The sequence below is a fragment of the Sabethes cyaneus genome, chromosome 2 (genome assembly GCF_943734655.1).
Source record: "Sabethes cyaneus chromosome 2, idSabCyanKW18_F2, whole genome shotgun sequence".
Lineage (NCBI taxonomy): Eukaryota > Metazoa > Arthropoda > Insecta > Diptera > Culicidae > Sabethes > Sabethes cyaneus.
The window spans coordinates 121,510,208-121,534,591 of record NC_071354.1 but is presented as its reverse complement, the minus strand read 5'-3'; the positions used below and the strand labels follow the sequence as shown (position 1 = coordinate 121,534,591).

General features: G+C 38.0%; 1 protein-coding gene across 3 annotated transcripts in view; it reads left to right on the top strand.

Annotated features, from left to right (window-relative positions):
* Nucleotides 1-24,384, top strand: part of LOC128734148 (muscle calcium channel subunit alpha-1) — a 1,300,390-nt gene that overhangs the window by 486,547 nt on the left and 789,459 nt on the right. For all 3 annotated transcript variants that reach the window (XM_053828190.1, XM_053828187.1, XM_053828188.1), the window contains exon 12: nucleotides 16,663-16,748. In XM_053828190.1, coding sequence (XP_053684165.1) covers nucleotides 16,663-16,748 — 86 coding nt within the window. The remainder of the gene's footprint in view (nucleotides 1-16,662; nucleotides 16,749-24,384) is intronic.

Genomic DNA, 24,384 nt, shown 5'->3' with positions numbered 1-24,384 from the left:
AACGAAGAACTACCGCAGGTACATATTGCACGAAAACATAGAGGATCGTTGCCGTAAGTGCAATGTAGTAGGGGAGTCGATTGAGCATGTTATTGCAGGCTGCCAAGCGTTAGCAGAAACAGCCTACCTCAATCGCCACAATACGGTTGCCAAGATTGTGCACCAACAACTTGCTTTGAAGCATAACTTGGTAAACTGCTACGTACCCTACTACAAATACCTGCCCCACCCAGTCCTGGAAAATAACTGTGTAAAGCTGTACTGGGATCGCGAGATCATAACGGATGTCCTCATACGTGCCAATCGCCCTGACATTGTGGTCTACAACAAAAGGATAAAGCGGGTCACCCTCATCGATATTGCTGTACCGCTAGACCACAATGTGCAATCAACTTTCTCGACCAAAATCACGAAATACCATGATTTGGCCGAGGAGTTACGGCAAATGTGGCACCTGGAGGAAGTACGAATAGTTCCAGTAGTAATCTCTGCTACTGGACTAGTTCCCTGTACGCTACTGCGCTCCTTAGAAGAGTTGGAGCTGCGCACCGAACTACAAGTAATCCAGAAAGCGGTGGTTTTGGGTACCTGCAACATTGTACGGAGGTTCCTGAACCACCATAACTGATCCAACCGAAGCAAACATTCAAACACCAAAAAAAAATTAATAACTGATGAATGAGACCTCAGAGCCTAACCCCTTTGGCAAAACGGATAGCCCGGGGTAGGTGAAAGTTTCCAGCGTTACTGCTGAGAAGTGAAAAATTCTGATAATAATAATAATAATAATAATAATAATAATAATAATAATAATAATAATAATAATAATAATAATAATAATAATAATAATAATAATAATAATAATAATAATAATAATAATAATAATAATAATAATAATAATAATAATAATAATAATAATAATAATAATAATAATAATAATAATAATAATAATAATAATAATAATAATAATAATAATAATAATAATAATAATAATAATAATAATAATAATAATAATAATAATAATAATAATAATAATAATAATAATAATAATAATAATAATAATAATAATAATAATAATAATAATAATAATAATAATAATAATAATAATAATAATAATAATAATAATAATAATAATAATAATAATAATAATAATAATAATAATAATAATAATAATAATAATAATAATAATAATAATAATAATAATAATAATAATAATAATAATAATAATAATAATAATAATAATAATAATAATAATAATAATAATAATAATAATAATAATAATAATAATAATAATAATAATAATAATAATAATAATAATAATAATAATAATAATAATAATAATAATAATAATAATAATAATAATAATAATAATAATAATAATAATAATAATAATAATAATAATAATAATAATAATAATAATAATAATAATAATAATAATAATAATAATAATAATAATAATAATAATAATAATAATAATAATAATAATAATAATAATAATAATAATAATAATAATAATAATAATAATAATAATAATAATAATAATAATAATAATAATAATAATAATAATAATAATAATAATAATAATAATAATAATAATAATAATAATAATAATAATAATAATAATAATAATAATAATAATAATAATAATAATAATAATAATAATAATAATAATAATAATAATAATAATAATAATAATAATAATAATAATAATAATAATAATAATAATAATAATAATAATAATAATAATAATAATAATAAGAGTAGTATATTGATCGACGGCGATGAGTTTGAGGTAGTCGATGAATTTGTCTACCTTGGCTCACTGGTAACGGCGGACAATGATACCAGCCGTGAGATTCGGAGGCGTATTATCAGCGGAAGTCGTGCTTACTATGGGCTCCACAAGCAATTGCGGTCGAGCAGACTAAGTCCCCGTACAAAGTGCACCCTATACAAGACGCTTATTAGACCGGTTGTTCTCTACGGGCATGAAACATGGACAATGCTCGAGGAGGACCTGCGAGTGCTCGGAGTTTTCGAACGACGAGTGCTAAGAACGATCTTCGGCGGCGTACAGGAGAACGGAGTATGGAGGCGGAGGATGAACCATGAACTCTCACAGCTCTATGGCGAACCCAGTATCCAGAAGGTGGCTAAAGCTGGACGGTTGCGATGGGCAGGGCATGTTGCAAGAATGCCGGACAACTACCCTGCAAAGATGGTGTTCGCCTCAAATCCGGTAGGAACAAGACGACCAGGAGCGCAGTGAGCAAGATGGTTAGACCAGGTGGAGCGAGATCTGGCGGAGAGTACTCGGTGTCCGAGGAATTGGAGAGCGGTAGCCCTCAACCGAGTTACATGGAGAAATTTTGTTCAACAGGCTTTGTCTTAGGACGGCAAGCCACCTAAGTAAGTAAGTACTTATAACTTTTAAACAGAATGTCTGACCACAAAACCATTCAATAGTGATCTACTAGGCAATAAGGCTTATACAAATTTGGAAAAAAGTTTATGTCCTGGTCTCGAAATATTGTTCAAGGGGGGGAGGACAAGAAAAATAATAACATCAAACCTTCAATAACTAAACAAAGGACTAAACTGTTCATGAAAATATATTTGAAGTGTTCAAGTTCGCAAGAAGAATGCAGTATTTACAATTTTACGAACAAAACTCCGCTTTTGAGCTCAAAAACTGCTTCCAAAATTGGGCTTTCCGACGAAAAGTTGATGACTGCTAATTTCCCGTTAACCTTCATTTGAATTTTGCTTTTTACTTGTATGTCACTCGGATTTGGATAATAGTCCAAATCTGTGTCACTTACTAGTTTAGAACTCGGTAACCACGAAATAGTATCGGAATCTAATCTTCTTGTAAAAATGGCAATTTAGGTCCCTACAACTTTTTTACTTGGAACGCACGTGCTATACTATCGACATTTCTTAAGAAAAAAAATCTCTCACACCATTCACGTTTGAAACCGCTTGTTTCTTGGTCACCCTTTTAGTCATACGAATATCCGCTCATTCCTCAGTTGATGCTGGTTCTCAACAACAACGTGTTTATCGTGTTTAAGGTTTAGAAATTGGTCGAAAAACACGAAATAGAACCGAGGCCCGGAGGGCCGAGTCACATATACCAATCGATAGGGTTCGACGGACTGAGCATTGTCTCTGTGTGTGTGCAGCTCATTTTCTATCGCCTGTTTCTCGGATATTAGGGATGGGAACTATCATTAAAAATCGCTACTGATAACTATCAGTAATTTCAGTACGTTACTGATAACTATCAGTAAATATCAGTAATTTTACACATCAGGGCATTGAAGCAAAAAATGGAAAATTGTAACATTATAACTGTGTTCTTCATTGTAAGTTTTCTGTTGGGGAAGAATAAATGCTTAATGCGAGAAATGTAGATTCAGGCAAACTGAAAATTCTTGATATTAGGCCAAAAATATAGACTTAGCGAAGGTGAGAGACGAACTCACAGCTCCCAATCTCCAGTTGTAAGTTCATTATAAGTTTACTTTGTAATTTACCAAGCGGGTTTTATGGAGGCTCGCGCAACTACGAACCAGATTTTTACAACCCAGCAAATATGTTGGGAGCACATCATGCCTACGCATGACATGAATCAGTTGATCAAGACCAGCAATTGCACTTACTGGATAAACACGGTTTCCCAGATAAACTGACGCTACTGATCAGAGCTATTGTATCGAGTGGTGTGTTTCGTGCACATCTCGGGGACACACCCGTCGAGACGCGGCGAGGGTTGAGACAAGGTGACAAGATGACTGATATCATAGCTAGGAACCTTGCGATGACGGAGGCAACCTACGCCAGGTTGAAAGCAGTAGTCTAGGAAGATCAGATTAATAATAAATACGTCAAAGATCACATACATGAAAGGAAGAAGCTCCAAGGAACCAAACGCGTGCCTCTCATGGGTAGTAACCGTTGACGGCGACGAACTAGAAGTGGTAGATGAACTCGTTTATTTTGGATTGCTGGTGACCGTGGACAACATTAGTAAGGCAATCAAGCGACGCAGTCAAACGGGAAATCGAGCTTACTTTGCCCTTCGCTATACGCTACGATCAAGAAGCATATGCTACCGTACGAAGCTGATAATGCACAAATCTTGTATTAGGTCAGTAGTTCTTTATGGACTCGTAAGGTCACTCACGGAGGATATACGCGCCCTTGCCGTGTCCGAACGAAACACCCTTGACGTATCGGATATTTGGCGGAGTACAAACTGAAAGCGACGAGTGGTGGAGACGTATGAATCACGAGCTACAGGCATTGTTTGGAGAGAATCCCATCGTACATTTGGCGAAAGTCAGTAGGCTACTGTGGGCCGTCGTAAGAATGCCGAACGATAGTGTGACGGAAACAGTTGTCTTCAACAACCTTACTGGCATCAGGAACAGGGGCTCAATGTGCAAGATGGTACGATCACGTCGAAAGTGATTTGTGCTTTTTGAGACGACTGGAAAATTGGCGACGAGTGGCCAAAGTTAAATGGAGTTAAATGGAGGCGACTGCTTAAATCAGCACGAGCTACCCCGGCTTTAGGCTACTGACGATGACTACAATATATTGTGTCATCCACGTTTATCGTACGCAACTACCGACCAATAAGTTTAATCCAATTAATTTTTCTAGCGGGACAACGTTTAACTATATCAGTAAATATCAATAATAGCGAAACCTTACTGATACTTAGTGATATTATTGCTTACTGATAACTATCAGTAGTTAATGATAGTTTTCCCATCCCTATCGGATATGGCTGAACCGATTTATGCGCCATTAGTCTCATTTGAAAGGTATTATTGCCTAGTATATCACTATTGAATTGTTTCGTGGTCCGATGTTTCGTTTAAGAGTTATAAGCAAAAATATGAAAATTACGGGACACGATTTTCTCCGGAACTACACAACCGATTTCAATGATCTTAGTACCAAATGAAAGCTCTTGCTACCATAAAAATTTTCAGGAAGTTTTATTGAAAACAAACAAGTAGTTTAAAAGTTATGCTTAAAAACGAGGTTTGTCAAGGTAATAATTATCGCCTGTTTCTCAGAGATGGCCAAACCAATTTATGGGCTATTAGTCTTATTTGTAAGGTAATATAGCCGGATAGATCACTATTGAATGACTTTTTGATTGGATCTTTAGTTTGAAAGTTATGAGCAATTAAAGTTACACGATAAAATTTATAATAATTTATAGCGATTGTAACCAAGATAATTTATTCAGTTTCAATTATTTTAGTATTAAAAGTAAATACTGCAAATTTATCTGCTAAATTTCATAAGGGTTAGTTCTACTGGTCAAAAGATATTTGAAAATTATTGATGAAATTTATTCAAGAAAACTTTAATGACCAAACCTTTATTGGGACCAAACCTCAAAAACAGTGTAATGTAATAAAACCCGATTTAATCCACCTATTGGTGAAAGGAACCTTTGTTATACCATCTCATTTGTCATTTGAAACAGAATACGGCACGCCTTTGAAACATAATTCAACTTTTTGATAACACTATGGTAGTTATCATCAATACATATGCATGTATATGTAATATACCGATAAATTTGTATAATATTTGAAAGCAATCAAAAAATGTTTTATTTTCATTTGTAAGTTGTTATTTTGAGTTAATAGCGAGGTCGCATTCTGGGGTTTGGTTTAAGTTAGAAACTGGCCGTTTTCCTGGATATATTCGGAACGTTCCCAGAACGTGCCCGGCTGTGGGTAATGTAATCCTGGACACTTTAGATGACGACAAATGAACTACTTTTGCAATTTTGTGTACTTAAAGATGTCACATGTTGTGTTTTAGTTCAATTCAGAAACTGATCCCCGATTCGGAACATTCCCGGACGTGTTCAGATGTAGTCGATGATGTTTTGAACATTTTATACGACTAAGAATGGTCTAGTTATGCAATTTCGAGTACTAGGAGGTGTCGCATGACGGGTATATTATGATTCGAGGTGCTTCTATAGAGCTTCTTTTGAAACAGGATGAAGAATTTGACCAAAATATGTGCTCTGCTGTGTGGCAAACGGAGCAACACAACTAATAATCGCTATTTTTCGGTTTTATCTTTGTTATACTATAACAAAGGTTTAAAAATTGGTCGAAAAATACGAAATTGATCCGAGGCCCGGAGGGCTAAGTCACATATACCAATCGATAGGGTTCGTCGATTTGAGCAATGTCTGTGTGTGTGTGTGTGTGTGTGTGTATGTATGTAATGATTTTTTCTATCGCCTGTTTCTCAGAGATGGCTGAACCGAATCGTTCGCTATTACTTTTGTTTGAAAGGTGTTATTGTCTAGTAGATCACTATTGAGTTGCTTCGTGACACGACGTTTCGTTTAAAAGTTATAAGCAAAAATGTGAAAAATACGTGACACGGGTTTCTCTAGAACTACATGACCGATGTCAGCAATCTTAGTATCAAATGAAAGCTCTTATTAAAGCTAAGTTATTCAGGAATTTTTAATTGAAAACAAACAAGTAGTTTAAAAGTTATGCTTAAAAAACCTGTTTTGACAAGGTAATAATTATCGCCTGTTTCTTAGAGATGGCCGAACCGATTTATGCGCTATTAGTCTCATTTGAAAGATAATATATCCTAATAGATCACTATTGAATGATTTTTTGATTGGACGTTTAATTTGAAAGTTATGAGCAACCGTATACACCACACCAAAATTAACAAAAATTTATAATGATTTTAACCAAGATAATTTACCTAATTTCAATTATTTTAATATCAAACGAGAGGTTTTGACACTATGAATATATATGCAAAATTTTATAAGAATTGGTTGTAGCGGTCAAAAGATATTAACCCTCGAACACTCGCACCAACTTTTGCAACACAGTTACTCGCGCGCACAATAGCCTCAAACCAAAGAAAATGTGCGTACTAGAGTTTTGACTGGGAAAACTTGGTTTTAGGTTTATCGAACCTTTAGAATAGTTTCTTGAAATTAAAAGCTCTATCGTCTGGTGGAATCTAAATTTTGATTAATCCTCCTAAAAGTGAAACAAAAAAAAAATATTTTTCTTCAGTGTCAATATAACACATTGATGTGTTCTGCAAAATTATAGAGCATATTATTACAAGAAATTTTGCTAAAGACAATAACCTTCCATCTCTAAAGCTGAGATAGAAATATCTTATTTATTGTATATGAATTTGTAAAATCAGGTTTTATATTTTTGCTCTTTTTGTAATTGTAGTATGACTTTTTCATGTATTACAAAGTTGTACAAATGATAAAAATACACAACTTTGCTGAATATAGTATACTTCTATATTTGCTTGTTTAGGAACTGTAGACCTTTGGTTATAAAAAATACCCTAATTTTGACTACGAATTACTCGACTCCCAGCAGACGGATGCATTTTAAACATTTTACATTGGGTAGTTTTGCTGCATACAGACACCATTTTTCCATATGGAGAAACGAGAGAAAATTCCACTTGGGGTCAATTGCGGTACACCTCGCTTGCTGATTGCTTCGTTTCTGTGATGGCGGTTTATGCTGATCTATTTTCCCAACAATTTAAATTATTAATGCATTGAATAATTATGACATTTTGCTCAGAATAAGTTTATTGAAGAATATACGTTAGTTAAACAACGATTTGTAACTTTATAACAATATGGCATTCAAAAACCTACACGTGTTGTACAAAATACAACAGCGTGAGTAACCGAAGGTTAATAAAAATTGATGAAAATTATTCTAGAAAACTCTATTGATGTGAATCAAATAGAATGACATTACAGGAAATTATGCATAGTTCAAAAACCTATAAACTAGAGCTTTACTAGGCAATGTATATGTTAAAGAATAAGATTACCTCTTACAACTTACTTTTATTTGCACTTACTCAAATTAATAACAACTTACTTATCCTTACTCAGCAATTTCATGAAAAAAGGATATATCAAAATTTAAAAGTGTTCCTATTTTGTTCAAAATTTGTAAACTTATTCAATTTTCAAAAATTTTCTGTAAACCAACGCATTACGCAACGTTGACCAATAGATTAATTATGTTGCGACGATTTCTATCTCAAATAGCAAGTAAGACCTATAACAAAGGTTCCTTTCACCACTAGGTGGATTAAATCGGGTTTTTACCTTTGTTATACTATAACAAAGGTTTAGGAATTGGTCGAAAAACACGAAATTGATCCGAAGCCCGGAGGGCCGAGCCACATATACCAATCGACAGGGTTCGACGAACTGAGCAATGTCTGTGTGTGTGTATGTGTGTATGTATGTGCGGGGCGCAACTTTTCTATCGCCTGTTTCTCGGAGATGGCTGAACCGATTTGTTCGCTATTACTTTTGTTTGAAAGGTATTATTGCCTAGTACAGCGGTTCCCAAATGGGGGTTCGCCAAACCTTTAGTTCGCTGCAGAATAGTATAGGGAAATCCGTCAGGGGGTACGCGAACCGAAAAAAGGTTGGCAACCGCTGGCCTAGTATATCACTATTGAATTAGTTCGAGGTCCGACATTTCGTTTAAAAGTTATAAGTAAAAACGTGAAAATTACGTGACACGATTTTCTCCGGAACCAAGTGACCGATTTCAACGATCTTGGTATCGAATGAAAGCTCTTCTTAACGCCAAATTTTTCGGGTAAATTTTATTGAAAACAAACAAGTAGTTTAAACGTTATCCTAAAAAACCTGTTTTGACAAGGTAATAATTATCGCCTGTTTCTTAGAGATGGCTAAACCGACTTAGGCGCTATTAGTCTCATTTGAAAGGTAACATAGCCTAATAGATCACTATTGATTTGTTTTTTGATTGGACGTTTGATTAAACAAACGTTTGACATTAAAATTTATAATAATTTATAACCATTTCATCTAAGATGGGACACATGGGACAACACATGGGACTGTTATGCGTTTATGGGCAGTAATGGTAGTTATCATCAACACATATGCGTGTGTATGTAATATAATGATAAATTTGTAGAATATTGGAAATCAATCAAAAAATCGTGAGCAAAGTTCTTGAGCAGGATTGATATTTAAGGGGGGACTCTCACTGGTAAGTCGAAAAACTTGTTTGTTTTACATTTTCAGGAGTCTTTTACCTTTAGATATGTTGAGCCCAAAGTATTTTTCGGTACGTGGGCTCCATGGCCTCGTTGAGAATTGACAGTAAAACTGCGGGATCACTTGAAGGGAAGGGCAGTGCTGTACAATAGTTTAAACGCGCTCTGCTCGAAACCATATGCTTTCAGCGACGGTGCGTATATCTCAGTATCTAGGGGACCGATTTGATTGAATTTTTTTTGACGTGTAAAAATGAATTATTTAAATTGTGACGTAGTCGCTTTTCAATATCCGAATTTTTCAATTTTCGCAGCATTTTTTAAAAAAATCGTTACACTTCACAACCAATAAGAGGTAGATAGTTACTATGTATAGCAAAGTTGCTTATTTTACTGTGTTCTACAACTTTTGTGGAGACACTGTACTTTTTGGACACATTTAACAAAACAGAAATTTCTAACACCCTAATAGGTAGATTTACGGTCACCCTGATAGTGTAGAAAGTTGCGCCATATTTTTTAAATAAGCTCTTCCAAAGACACACCACCTGGAAAATTAAGCATTTTTGCGCTAGGGCACATGATCGCGTTTCTTTCTATTTGGTTCATATCAGTAAAGGTTGCTTAAATAATTTCATCAATTTTTTTCAAATAACTTTTGATTGGTAAGGCCAATTCTAATAAGATTTAGCAGATATGTCACAGCGTTAAGGCCTCTCATTTGATACTAAATACTTTTGATTACTACTACATTTGATACTACTAAAATCGTTATGAATAATTGTAAATATTATTATGCTGAACACGACTGCTCATAACTTTTAAATTAAACATTCAATCAAAAAACACAATCAATAGTGATCTATGAGGCTATATTACCTACCAAATGAGACTAATAGCGTATAAATCGTTTTGGCCATAGGCCATCTCTGAGAAACGTTCGACTAATTGACACCTTGAAAAAGCACATTTTTAAGCATAACTTTCGAACCGCTTGATTGTTTTCGATAAAACTCTTCCAAAAAATTTGCAGTAGCAAGAGCCTTCATTTGATACTAAAATTGTTGAAATCGGTTGAGCGATTCCGGAGAAAATTATGTCACGTAATTTTTACATTTTTGCTTATAACTTTTAAACAAAATGTCGGACCGCAAAACAATTCAATAGTGATCTACAAGGTGATAACACCTTTCAAATAAGCGTAATAGCAAACGAATTGGTTCAGCCATCTCCGAGAAACAGACGACTAAATTCAAGCGTCACATACAAACATTCACACACACCCAAAGCGATAGTAGGATGTATCCATGTATGTAATAATACGATTCTTCATGTATACAAACTACATACGTAACGTTCATCAAAGTAGAAACACTGTATACATCCAATCCTCAACCGATTTTGGAGTTATATCCATGAATTGATTGAATCTATTTTATTAAAACGAAACCAAGTCAGTAACTAAACCAAACAGTAAATAAATTTTTATGATCTGTTTCTACGTTGAATAGTGCTTTTCCCAAGGGGTCGGACACTCAGCACATTGTGCCCAGGCACTCCAGAGATATCAAGCGGCACACCTCTAAAGCCCTATAAAAATAACATTTATATGGCTTTACACACCTCCGGCTCAATGTTACAGATGAAATGGGAGCACTGCCAGTTGTCAAAATCATCTCGCACGGTTGCCAGATCTATTAGATTACAACGAATTTAACAAATCTTGCAGTTCGGCACTTTCGGTACAGCATCGGCACAGTTCGGTTTGTTTCAAGTCGCCTAACATAAAAACGACTGTGCTGAGTGACCGACCCCTTGGCTTTTCGTCTGGTAATCGGTAGACGGCACGCGCGAGTTTTCAAAAAGTTGAAAATTTTTCGCAACTTTTCTGCGGCTTACCAAAGAACATTGATAATAAAGCATTAACAAGCTGCAGACGTTTTGGAAGTAGCAGAAAATGTCGCCCGTGACCAGAAAACTTATTTGTTGGTCGTCCGCAAAGGCGAAAAATTCAACTTTTCCCTTGTTGCCTGTGTTATTATGGTATTAACTGGGCAAGAAAATATAATAAACTCTTCAATCGTTGTGTGGCCCTTAAAAGAACCGATTGTTTGATTATCATAACTCCTGCTTGCAATAAACTTGCACTAACTCACTTAACGTAATTCTCTGTTCGGTAAATTGGAGTACCGATAACCGCTAACCAGGCACGGCTTGTTGCAACGGACCAACCGGAAAGCCTCAGCAGCTATGCGATCAACGAAACCGTTCGTGTATGGTCCTGAACCACGATGAAATACTACTCCAAGTGGCCAGCTGCAAGTGACGTGGGATGCTTCTGGTCGTTTTGTTGTCGCGAGCAGCATATTTCCTGCCAATTCCAGAACTTCAGCAGCCAGATATGCCATCACGGCAACAAAATGAACCACCAGCAACAAGCGAACAAAACCACGAGGTGATCGGTTAAAATTATTTGATAAGAAGCGAACATTAGAATCAATCCAAATTAAATAGAATTAAAATCGGTGAGCAAAAATTCCTCAAATCTTCATGAACATATGTTTCGTTCTTAAAAGAACGGTTTTTCGACGTGATATGCTGGAAATTTAAGCCTACTTTTCCGTCTTCTTGGGCAGCAACAAAATAGTTTGGATGTTCGGAAAGACACTTCTCATAGCAGTGGTGACACGGGACAGCAATTTGTTCAACTTTTCGTTGTTGCGGATGGCCAGCTGCAAGTGACGATAATTCTGATCGTTTCGTTGTCGCGAGCAGCATATGTCCTGCCAATTCCAGAACTCCTGTCGCCAGATATTCCATCACGGCAGCGAAATGAGTGCTCCAGCTCCAACACCTTGCACCTTGGTGAATTTGCATGTCTTTGTTGCCTTATCCGTGGGAAGCAGCAACAGCTGAAGCTCAAAAATTTTCGATCGGATTCTATAGGGCGTAAATTAAATACAATCATAAGGAAGCTTAACCCATAGCTTATATCGTATATATTTCTGTCATCCGTGCTAGGGAAGTACTGACGACGGAAGGCAAAAATATGAAAATAATTCAAATTTTCAAAATTAATTCAAAAACAAAAATTTTTCAAATTCAATTTCAAAAACAAAATCAATAGTTTTCTATATTTTCAATATTTTCAATCGATTTCCCGATCAATTGGTGTAAATATCTTGGAAATCTATTGAAAATTGACTGAATTATAAGCCGAAGCGTGAAAACGCATTTCTACTTTGATGACGTCATTTCCAACAATCAATCACGAATTCTGGTAAAACATAGGTTCATTATTTTCAATTTTTCAATAGTTCAACATCAAGAATCCACACTTTTCTTTATTTGGGTCAATTCTTAGAAGATTTTCCAATCGATTGGTGTAAGAATATTGAAAATCGATTGGAAAACCGCTGAGCTATTAGCGCTCAAAACCTTTCATTTTTCGTGACGCTCGCATTTTTCGATTTTTTGGAATGACACCCTATCTCAAAACTTGCCGTAAGACGTAGTCCTACGTCAAAATAAAAAGGTTTGACAAAATGGGTCTTTTTTAAAAAAGGAGGTACTACCACTAATCGTACCACTAATGGGGGTATCAATCGGCACCAAATTTAAGATTTTTGCTTTCTGATCTAAAATGAACAATCTGACTTTGCACGTGTTGGTTGACCTGGTTGATTATCTAATAGATAATTTTTAGATTTCACATCTGAATAACTTGAGAACGGCTGGGCCTAAGAAACAGTTTATATAAGAATTTAGTTCAAAGTGATGCGTATATAATTTGACTCTGTCAGTTTTATGAAAATTACAAATTCAAATACACATCAAAAATAATATTTTAGCTGGAAATGCCCATATCAAATGACATATAAGATGGTATAACAAAGGTTCCTTTCGCCACTAGGTGGATTAAATCGGGGGTTTCGGTTCTGCCCACTGTGGAATGGGTGGTTGGTACGAGTGCGCACCTCTCCAAGATGTGTTAACCCTTGTTGGGATATTTGCTCAAAGAAAAACGTACCTGGCTTTAAGAAAAATGGTTCGGTTAGATCCGAAAGTTTGGATGCTTTAGAATACTTCGCAGAATCACCGTCGTTAACAAATGACTTCAGAAAAACGGACTTTCGTAAATGATCACGTTTGCGTAGTTCCGGTAAAGAAATATTTTATGATGCCTCGTTCATCTGAGGGACAGCCAACTGTTATTCTGTTACTTTGTTCTAGACCGTGGAAGAATTCGGTAGTATTTAAAAAATTTACTAATTTGCGCTGCGTAGTGATCGAAAAATATCACGCGTAAGGGCAAGATAGTTTAATGTAGTTTTACTTATAGATAAATGAGCTCGTTCGATTTTGGTGCAAGTCAGTGGAATCCAATCGGAATATCGTGCAGTCCGAGTTCCCTTAAAAGGCAGTGAATTTGGGCAGAGTGCAAGTGTGTGAGGTTAACTGTTATGTGTACGAGAAATTGAAGATCATAGAAGCGATCAGGTTCAGGTTCATTGACATCACTACTTGTAAGCGACAATCACTTTATCGCGATCCGCACAGATTATGACAAACCTCATGTCAGATCATGTTCATTGCATGATTGCGTTGAGAAATATAACAGATACAGACGATTGGTTGTGTGCATCGTATGAATCACAATACAAATACAATACAAACAACACGTGTGTCCTTTTTTCTCGCAGCTAGGTAAGATGTAACACTGTGATCGACTGCTGAGACTGTTTAGAGAACAAAATCTTGTGATCAACGCTAAAGATAAGTGTTCGGATGGGTACCCGGGTACCCAGCAAAATAAAATGCTTCTAACTTTTTCAATTATTGATTGATTTTGGATCTTCACATATTAGTGGCCTAATAGGGCCCCACGGGAATCTGCTCCGGATTGGCCATTCCGAGGCAACTCATCAAATCGGCTTAAAATGGATAAAAATAACCTGGAGTGCTGGAGTGATTTAATGAATTTTGACACACAGATTGCTAGGATTTCTACCCAAATAGGTTTGTGGTCACGGGAATCTGCCCTGAAGAAACCATTCTGGGGACAATTCATAAGATGGACTCATATGGATAAAACTCACTTCCTGGAGGAGTTTCATGAATTTTGATTTTGGTTTCTATCCAAATATGTTAGCGGTCTCATAGGGCCGCACAGGAATCTGCTCCGGAGTGGCCATTCCGAAGACTATTCGTTAAATTAACTCAAAATGCAAATGAATAAACATCAACAACTGTAGTGATTTCATGAGTGTTGATACCAATATTGTGTGGTGTTATTGACAATTGTGTCAGGTATCAGCATCTTTGGCTCGAGCAGCACGTTCCTCACAATCATGTGGAAGATTTGTGCCTTACCCATCTTCCCGTGTCATCATTTACCTGATGAGGACGGGAAGGAAAACAGGAGGGATAGGAAGGGGTGGATGAGGAATTTGGACAAACACAAACACATACATAACGAGAGATGTTTGTACCCCCGAGGGGATACTGCAATCCTTGGTAGTTAACTTATCAATAGTACACCCCCTGGGGGGTATACTCATGATAAATAAGAGCTTATAGCTCAATACAGGTTTCGGTAAGAAACATCAAAATGTCTCATAATTTTGGTTTCCTAAAATCCGATTCATTTAAGACGTTGGATCCAAAGATCCTATGACGCAATTGTGCTACTGCAGGACAGTTGCAAATTACGTGATATGGTGTACCGTAGTCGGATTCACATAAATTACAATGAAACGAATGAAATTCACAAAAATACAATGAAATTCAGCGAGCTGAATCGTAGCCATATGATAATTTAGTCTGCAGTGAGCAGTCAGTGACCTGACAAGAATACTGCAATTTACCTTTGAGTGTTGCAAAAGAAATTTCGCAACCTTCTCACAAGACGTTCATGTTCAGATGAAAACCAAGATCGAATCTTTTGTTTCATCCAACATGCCGCAATTGGTAGAGCAGGTTCCAGTCCGAAAACCGACTTTTCTGCTCCAGATCTTGCGAGTTCAACAGCCCATTCGTTTCCGGTTATACCAGAATGGCCAGGAACCCAAATCAGATGATCGGCATTTAGAATGCTTAGTTCTTCTAATTGGGTGTGGCAGGCGATGACTGTTTTAGATTAACAGTAAACAATTGTAATTGACAATTGTACAAATTTGTCTAGGATCTGGAACATGGTCCTGGAGATCCGAATTTACGGGTATTTCAATTCCTTCCTTGAGCTCAATGTAGATTCCACGTACTGACGTCCAAATGGGAAAACCTGTTTTCTCACCATACATCTCTCGAACCAATCGCGTTACTTTTCCGTACTTGTTCAAAACTGCTGCTATGTCGCGGTCGTTGACCTATGGTAGGAGATTGCATAGGCGCACGTATCTAACAATGGTATTAGTTTCTAAAAGTTTAACTAGAGTACTCAGATATTTGTTATATGCAAAGTCCATTCTGATAAGTCTTGCAAGGTGTTTGGAATGTCCTCTTTACTTGTAAACTTGATGATAAACGATTTTTCATTTCTATCCTTCTACATGGACAAAAGCTTTTCACAGTTTTAGTTCATTTTCGATTTTATAAATGTGAATATCTCCATATCCGATGGTTCCGATACTTCTCGTTCGAAACGCACTCGAAGGGAATTCACACTTAGCTTCGTATCCACCACTTTCCTCGAGGGTAGATGACCTCGCACTCAATTGTTTTAAATTGTGCACACCGCTTGAAGAAATAACAAATATTTCGACAACTATTCTTTTCTATAGGTTTCTATTATACATCTACTCAGTTTGACTTCCAGACACGAACTGATTGGCACAAAAATATTTAAAATCGATCTGGAAACCGCTATTAGAGCTCAAAATCTTTAATTTTTTCGTAACGCTCGCATTTGTTGATTTTTTGGAATGACACCCTATCCCAAACTTTGCCGCAAGACATAGTCCTACGTCAAAAATTTCGAAATGAAATACGTATCTGTTTTTTGGTTAAAAGAGCGTTGACGGAACTAGCGCTTATTTCTATGGGGGGCTATAATAGCCCGCGGCATTTTTTTCGACCATTTTATTTCATCGGTATATTAAAATTACATGCATATTAATACATAGAATCTTGTAACAGTGATGCAATTAAAAATTACATTAAACTTTTTATTATCTAGAGTTATCTAACGCCCTCTAGTTCCGCCAATGTAAAAGAGACTGATTTTTGTCCATTTAGATGATACTAGATGTCATTATCATGAAAAATTGCCCTTACTAACAAACGGAGCCACACTACGCTACAACATGTGATCATTAAGTGTGTGAAAAACAAAATTACCGTCAATATACTCGCCTCTGGTGGAAACTCACTTGTTTCCACTGTTCACTATGGAACGCAGTTTGTTTATATTATTTATAACCGGGATGCGGTGAATGAAGTTCAATTCGTGAGCCCCCTAATGACTTTAGTAATGCCGTCCTCCCCATAAATTAATATTACTTTAATTTAATTAACAATATTTTCTTATATTCAACTATTTTGTTTCAGATCTGAGGACTATGACAACAATGCTTCAGAAATGAAAATAGCACTCCCAGATGATGACGAAGGTTATGAAGATCAAGAAACACAAGGTAAAACATTGAATTGTTTGTTGTCAGAGTTAAATCTGCGTTGATTTTTAAGCTTTTAAAACCAACCTCTATTAGTTATCTCTTTTTTTTCAAAATCGTTTAAAATTGTCATCATAATTTGATCTGTACAAAAAAAATACTCACGTTGTTTGTACATTGGGGTCAATTTGACCCCAAAATTCAAACTGATGTATCTCAGCGAAAACTAGACGGATTGTCAAATTTTCAGGTGTTTTAGAAAGGCAATTTAATGGACTAAATGATAAAATTATCACCCAGAACGATGCTACCTTCTACAAAAATATAAGGTACGCCGGAGCAAGTAGGAATACGGGGTAAGTCGGAACGGAGCGCATAACTCGCTTCAACCTGATTTTCTGCAACTTAACCTTATTAGAAATGAAAGATACAACTCCAACGCATACATTAAAATTATAGTTTAATGATCCGTATGGTCGTCATCTACCGCTCATTTAAAAACGATTCTAAGTTAGTTTGTCTAAATCCAAATTGAGGTCCACCGAAACCCAATTTGCGTCATAAGATAGAGAAAACAATTGTGTTTACAAGTAAAATTTACTTGGTTTCTAAATATTTAGTACTAGCTGACCCGACAAACTTCGTATTGCCACAAATTAAACTGTGTTGTACATAAATCGTGAATCTCGGATGACCATTGTAACAATCTCGAGTTTTGCAAGTTTCTGAGGAGTTCATGGGTATTTTAATATACAAATTTTCCTCACAGTAAAGTAGAAAACAACTCCCCCCATCGCTCCGCCTGATAAAATAAAGCGGATAGCATTTAAATATTCGCCATCATCACGAACCATTTCGTCGAACACCATTTTGCGGAATACCAATTCTCGGTTGACCATAACGCGGAATATAGAGTTTCGCAGAATACCATTTCGCGAAAAAACCTTACGCGGGATGTACCATTTCACGGAAAATCTTTTCGTAGAAAGTACCATTTCGCAGGGGTGACCCAACTGAAGGAAAGTAATAGAGGTCACTAGATCTAGGAAACTAAATAAACCTAGATAGAGGTGATCTCTAAGCGGGGGCTGCCACCCGCAGTGGCCGGCGCTTCCGACGGCAGGTCGCCGGCAACACTCGCGGCCTATGGTCGTCTCGCGCTGAATTATCTACTGTTACTATTGATAGTTTATGGTGGTCTTGTTATTGATTAATGTTTTATGAGTCTAAAATTTCTCGAGTTTTATTAGTTTTTGAGTTACGCAAAAATTTCTGTTTTGTTTGTATGAAAATCCTTATCCCCCTACCACAGGGATTCTTGTCTCCAAAAACACCCACATGTAAAATTTTGTTCCATTTGCCTGATTGGTTCTCGAGTTATGAGGAAATTGGTATTTCATGTGTATGGAAGCCCTCCGTATTAAAAGGGAGAGGGGTCATAATTCCCCTCCTAAAGAGGGGAGGAGTCTCAATTCACCATAGAAAAAATTCGTGCCTCCAAAAACACCCACATGCCAAATATGGTTCCATTTGCTTGATTAGTTCTGGAGTTATGAGGAAATTTGTTTTTCATTTGTATGGGAACCCCCCTCCTAAAGTGGGGAGGGGTCTTAATTCACCATAGAAAAAATTCTTGTCTCCAAAAACACCCACATGTAAATTTTTATTCCATTTGCTTGATTAGTTCTCGCGTTATGCAGAAATTTGTATTTCATTTGTATGGGAGCCCTCGATGGGAGTTCTCGAATTATGAGGAAATTTGTATTTTATTTGTGTAGAAGCCCCCCCCCCTTCTTAAAGTGGGGAGGGGTCCTAATTCACCATAGAAAATATTTTTGCATCAAAAAACCTCCACATGCCAAATTTGGTTCCACTTGCTTGATTAGTTCTCTAGTTATGAGAAAATTTGTATTTCATTTGTATAGGAACCCGTCTCTTAAAGTGGGAAGGGGTCCTAATACATCATAGAGAAAATGGTTGCCTCCAAAAACACCTACATGCCAAATTTGGTTCCATTTGCTGGATTAGTTCTCGAGTTATGAGGAGATTTGTATATCGTTTGTATAGGAGCCCCCCCCCCTCTTAAAGTGGGGAGGGGTCCTAATTCACCATATAAAATGTTATTGCCCTCGAAAACCTTCACATGCCAAATTTGGTTCCATTTGCTTGATTAGTTCTCGAGTTATGAGGAAATTTGTATTTCATTTGTATGGAAGCCCCCATTCTTAAAGGGAAGAGGAGTCATAATTCCCCTTCTAAAGAGGGGAGGGGTTTCAATTTACCCTAGAATAAATTCTTGTCTCTAAAAACACCCACATGCCTAATTTTGAAAATGGTTGCTTCCAAAAACACCTACATGCCTAATTTTGTTCTATTTGCTTGACTAGTTCTCTAGTTATGCAGAAATTTGTGTTTCATTTGTATGGGATCCCCCCATCCTAGTGGGGGGAGGGATCTCTAACCATCAAAAGAACCTGCCCTGCCACCAAAAACCCTTACATGCAAATTTTCACTCCGATCGGTTCAATAGTTTTCGATTTCGATACAGACAGACAGACAGACAGACAGACAGACAGACAGACAGACAGACAGACAGACAGACAGACAGACAGACAGACAGACAGACAGACAGACAGACAGACAGACAGACAGACAGACAGACAGACAGACAGACAGACAGACAGACAGACAGACAGACAGACAGACAGACAGACAGACAGACAGACAGACAGACAGACAGACAGACAGACAGACAGACAGACAGACAGACAGACAGACAGACAGACAGACAGACAGACAGACAGACAGACAGACAGACAGACAGACAGACAGACAGACAGACAGACAGACAGACAGACAGACAGACAGACAGACAGACAGACAGACAGACAGACAGACAGACAGACAGACAGACAGACAGACAGACAGACAGACAGACAGACAGACAGACAGACAGACAGACAGACAGACAGACAGACAGACAGACAGACAGACAGACAGACAGACAGACAGACAGACAGACAGACAGACAGACAGACAGACAGACAGACAGACAGACAGACAGACAGACAGACAGACAGACAGACAGACAGACAGACAGACAGACAGACAGACAGACAGACAGACAGACAGACAGACAGACAGACAGACAGACAGACAGACAGACAGACAGACAGACAGACAGACAGACAGACAGACAGACAGACAGACAGACAGACAGACAGACAGACAGACAGACAGACAGACAGACAGACAGACAGACAGACAGACAGACAGACAGACAGACAGACAGACAGACAGACAGACAGACAGACAGACAGACAGACAGACAGACAGACAGACAGACAGACAGACAGACAGACAGACAGACAGACAGACAGACAGACAGACAGACAGACAGACAGACAGACAGACAGACAGACAGACAGACAGACAGACAGACAGACAGACAGACAGACAGACAGACAGACAGACAGACAGACAGACAGACAGACAGACAGACAGACAGACAGACAGACAGACAGACAGACAGACAGACAGACAGACAGACAGACAGACAGACAGACAGACAGACAGACAGACAGACAGACAGACAGACAGACAGACAGACAGACAGACAGACAGACAGACAGACAGACAGACAGACAGACAGACAGACAGACAGACAGACAGACAGACAGACAGACAGACAGACAGACAGACAGACAGACAGACAGACAGACAGACAGACAGACAGACAGACAGACAGACAGACAGACAGACAGACAGACAGACAGACAGACAGACAGACAGACAGACAGACAGACAGACAGACAGACAGACAGACAGACAGACAGACAGACAGACAGACAGACAGACAGACAGACAGACAGACAGACAGACAGACAGACAGACAGACAGACAGACAGACAGACAGACAGACAGACAGACAGACAGACAGACAGACAGACAGACAGACAGACAGACAGACAGACAGACAGACAGACAGACAGACAGACAGACAGACAGACAGACAGACAGACAGACAGACAGACAGACAGACAGACAGACAGACAGACAGACAGACAGACAGACAGACAGACAGACAGACAGACAGACAGACAGACAGACAGACAGACAGACAGACAGACAGACAGACAGACAGACAGACAGACAGACAGACAGACAGACAGACAGACAGACAGACAGACAGACAGACAGACAGACAGACAGACAGACAGACAGACAGACAGACAGACAGACAGACAGACAGACAGACAGACAGACAGACAGACAGACAGACAGACAGACAGACAGACAGACAGACAGACAGACAGACAGACAGACAGACAGACAGACAGACAGACAGACAGACAGACAGACAGACAGACAGACAGACAGACAGACAGACAGACAGACAGACAGACAGACAGACAGACAGACAGACAGACAGACAGACAGACAGACAGACAGACAGACAGACAGACAGACAGACAGACAGACAGACAGACAGACAGACAGACAGACAGACAGACAGACAGACAGACAGACAGACAGACAGACAGACAGACAGACAGACAGACAGACAGACAGACAGACAGACAGACAGACAGACAGACAGACAGACAGACAGACAGACAGACAGACAGACAGACAGACAGACAGACAGACAGACAGACAGACAGACAGACAGACAGACAGACAGACAGACAGACAGACAGACAGACAGACAGACAGACAGACAGACAGACAGACAGACAGACAGACAGACAGACAGACAGACAGACAGACAGACAGACAGACAGACAGACAGACAGACAGACAGACAGACAGACAGACAGACAGACAGACAGACAGACAGACAGACAGACAGACAGACAGACAGACAGACAGACAGACAGACAGACAAGGCCTTCCGGAGTTATGGCGCAACTCGTATACTTTTACAGGGATACCTCGATATAAGACAATTTATAATTCCTAAAAGTTGTCTTATATCGAAATTGTCTTATATCGAAACATGGTTTTTTCAAAAAAAATTTGCATTTGCGGTCGCCAATTTTGCTCTATGCTATGTGGTTACGGTTTTTGAACTATTTATTATTGTTTGATCTATTAGTTTTTTACTATTTTTGGGGTTATATTGAAATAATGAACATCTTCATGGCACCGATTTCAGAATGGAAAATCAGCTCTGGTATCGTTATCAGTTTTGTCAAAAGGATTTGTTTCGATATAAGACAAAATTGTCTTATATCGAATTGTCTTATATCGAGGTTGTTTTATAACGAGGCTGTCTTATATACTTAAATATGTTAAAACCACACATATTCAAAGTTGATTTATTTGAGATAGACAAAAATCCACTCTCCAATTTTTTGATATTATGCACAAAAAATCACGATCTTTCAAACGCAATCAACCGATTTTAATTCTGCTTGCACCTTTTTGAGATACTAACATTTGAAATTGGCCAATTTTTATCATAAAAATTAATATAAGTGTAGAAGTAAAGTAGATAGCCAATTTCTTTTTTCACCAAAAGTTGCGTCTTATTGCGCCTCAAAGGTCGTCTGAGGAAGTGTTTTGCGAGAAATGCAAAAAATAAAAAAGTTATGGAGAAAAATCGCAAAATAGCAGGGTCACCCTAACTTGACTCAGGAAAATCGCTCTAATATGGAAACGGTTCGAGATAGAAGGATTTCGTCTTCTGCAATATTACTCAAAATACTTCAAGCTATAAAATTGTTGAAGTAAATATCGCTCTATCTTGTTTCGTTTTGAAGATAATTTCTGGATCTTGGTTAATTGAAGGGTCACCTTAAAATAGCTCATGCCAAAAAAAGCGGCATCCTTAATCAATATTTTATTGCCAAGACGTAAATAGTCTAAAATCAACGATTACTGAGTAAACAATTTTTTCCACCTAATTTGGCTTTCTGGACCATAGTGCATTGATATACGAGTTGATGCAAGCTGGGCGAAGTCCGCTGCCTCTTGGCCACCAGCGTTGGTCGATGGTCGGGCGTAGCCGCCTTGCGCTTGGCAAGCAGCGTACGCACCTGACTGGGCATGGCCACAGCCTTAGCGGCTATGATCAGAGCTTCGGCGATCTCGCATCGCTGCAGAAGCTCCTGCCTCTCCACCTCGGCAGCTATGACGGTAGAGCGGAGGCTCACCGCCAGTTTTTTGATGTCGAGATGGAGGAATGCTGGAAAGTAACGATGGTACGTATGTATAGAGATGGTCATACCATCTACCAGAGCTGCGGCAATACACACGAGCTGGGCACAGCTTTCACAGTTGGAGCGCGAATACGACCACTGTCCAAGACATGATGTAAAAATTATCATCGGGGACTGTAATGCTCAGGTTGGTCAGGAGGAGGAATTTGAACTGGAGATTGGACGGTTCAGCGCACATCAGCAAACGAACGAAAACGCCTTAAGACTTGTCGACTTCGCCGACTCCAAGAACACGATCACTCGTAGTACCTTTTTCTAGCATAACCTCCACCATCGGTACACGTGGATATCACCCAACCAGACGGAATCACAAATCGACCATGTGCTGATAGATGGTCGGCATTTTTCAGACATTATCGACGTCAAAACCTATCCGGGCGCTAACATTGATTTGGATCGTTACCTAGTGATGGATAAGATACGTCAAAAACTATCTGTTGTGAACAACATACGATGCTGGCGCCCGCCACAGTATAATCTAGCGCGACAGAAGCAACCGGGTCGCCGAAAATACGCGATATCTCTCAAAACCGTGCTTCCGAAAGAGGGTGAGCTGGATGAAGCCTCTCTTGAGGACTCCAGGAATGCCGTGAAAACAACCATTAATAGGGTAGCGGAGGACGCCCTAGTCCGTGTGGCACCGAATCGAATGGTTTGACGATGAGTACCAGCAAATATTGGCTGAGAATAGGGTTGGGACGATATCGATAAATCCGATAATATCGATAATATCGCGCATATTTTATCGATACGATATCCGATACGCAGCGTCCGAAATATATCGGATATCGATAATAAATTTTGTATCCTGTGAATGAGAGTTATACTTTGTAGGCGAAGGAAAATGAACTCTCATTCCTTTTGCTTAAATTTGCGTCTTAGGGAAGCTACCGAGAAATAAGCGATTTAACCCACTGTTAAAAAGTTTTACTCGTTAACTAAAAAAGCAAATGTCGGAGGGACGGTAAGTCATCAATTGTAGAATCATCATTTCAAAAAAAAATATTAATATATGCCTGACCGCATTTCAAGGTCATGACTAAGGTCACGAGTTTGGTCAATTTGGTCAAATGTCGGAGGTTTGGTGTACTTTGTTAGAACAAGTACTACGATGTAAAATTGGAACATGTTATTTTGAAAGGGAACACAGTAAATTTAAGTTTATTTGGAAAAGTATCCAGTCAGATAAAAAACAACTCGAAGACCCAAAAATAAAAAAAAAATATCGCATTATGCAAAAGCTTTGGAGCGTTTTTCAAAGTATCGGAACTATAAGCATGTATGTAGTCAAATGTGCAGATTAAATTTAGTTTAATTTGAATGTAAGAGCAGATGATTCCATATTTGGCTAAAAATGGGCAAATTTCTACTTACAGTTAAAAAACTTGTTGAAAATTGTTTTTCATTAAAATATCGGTTATCGGTACGATATC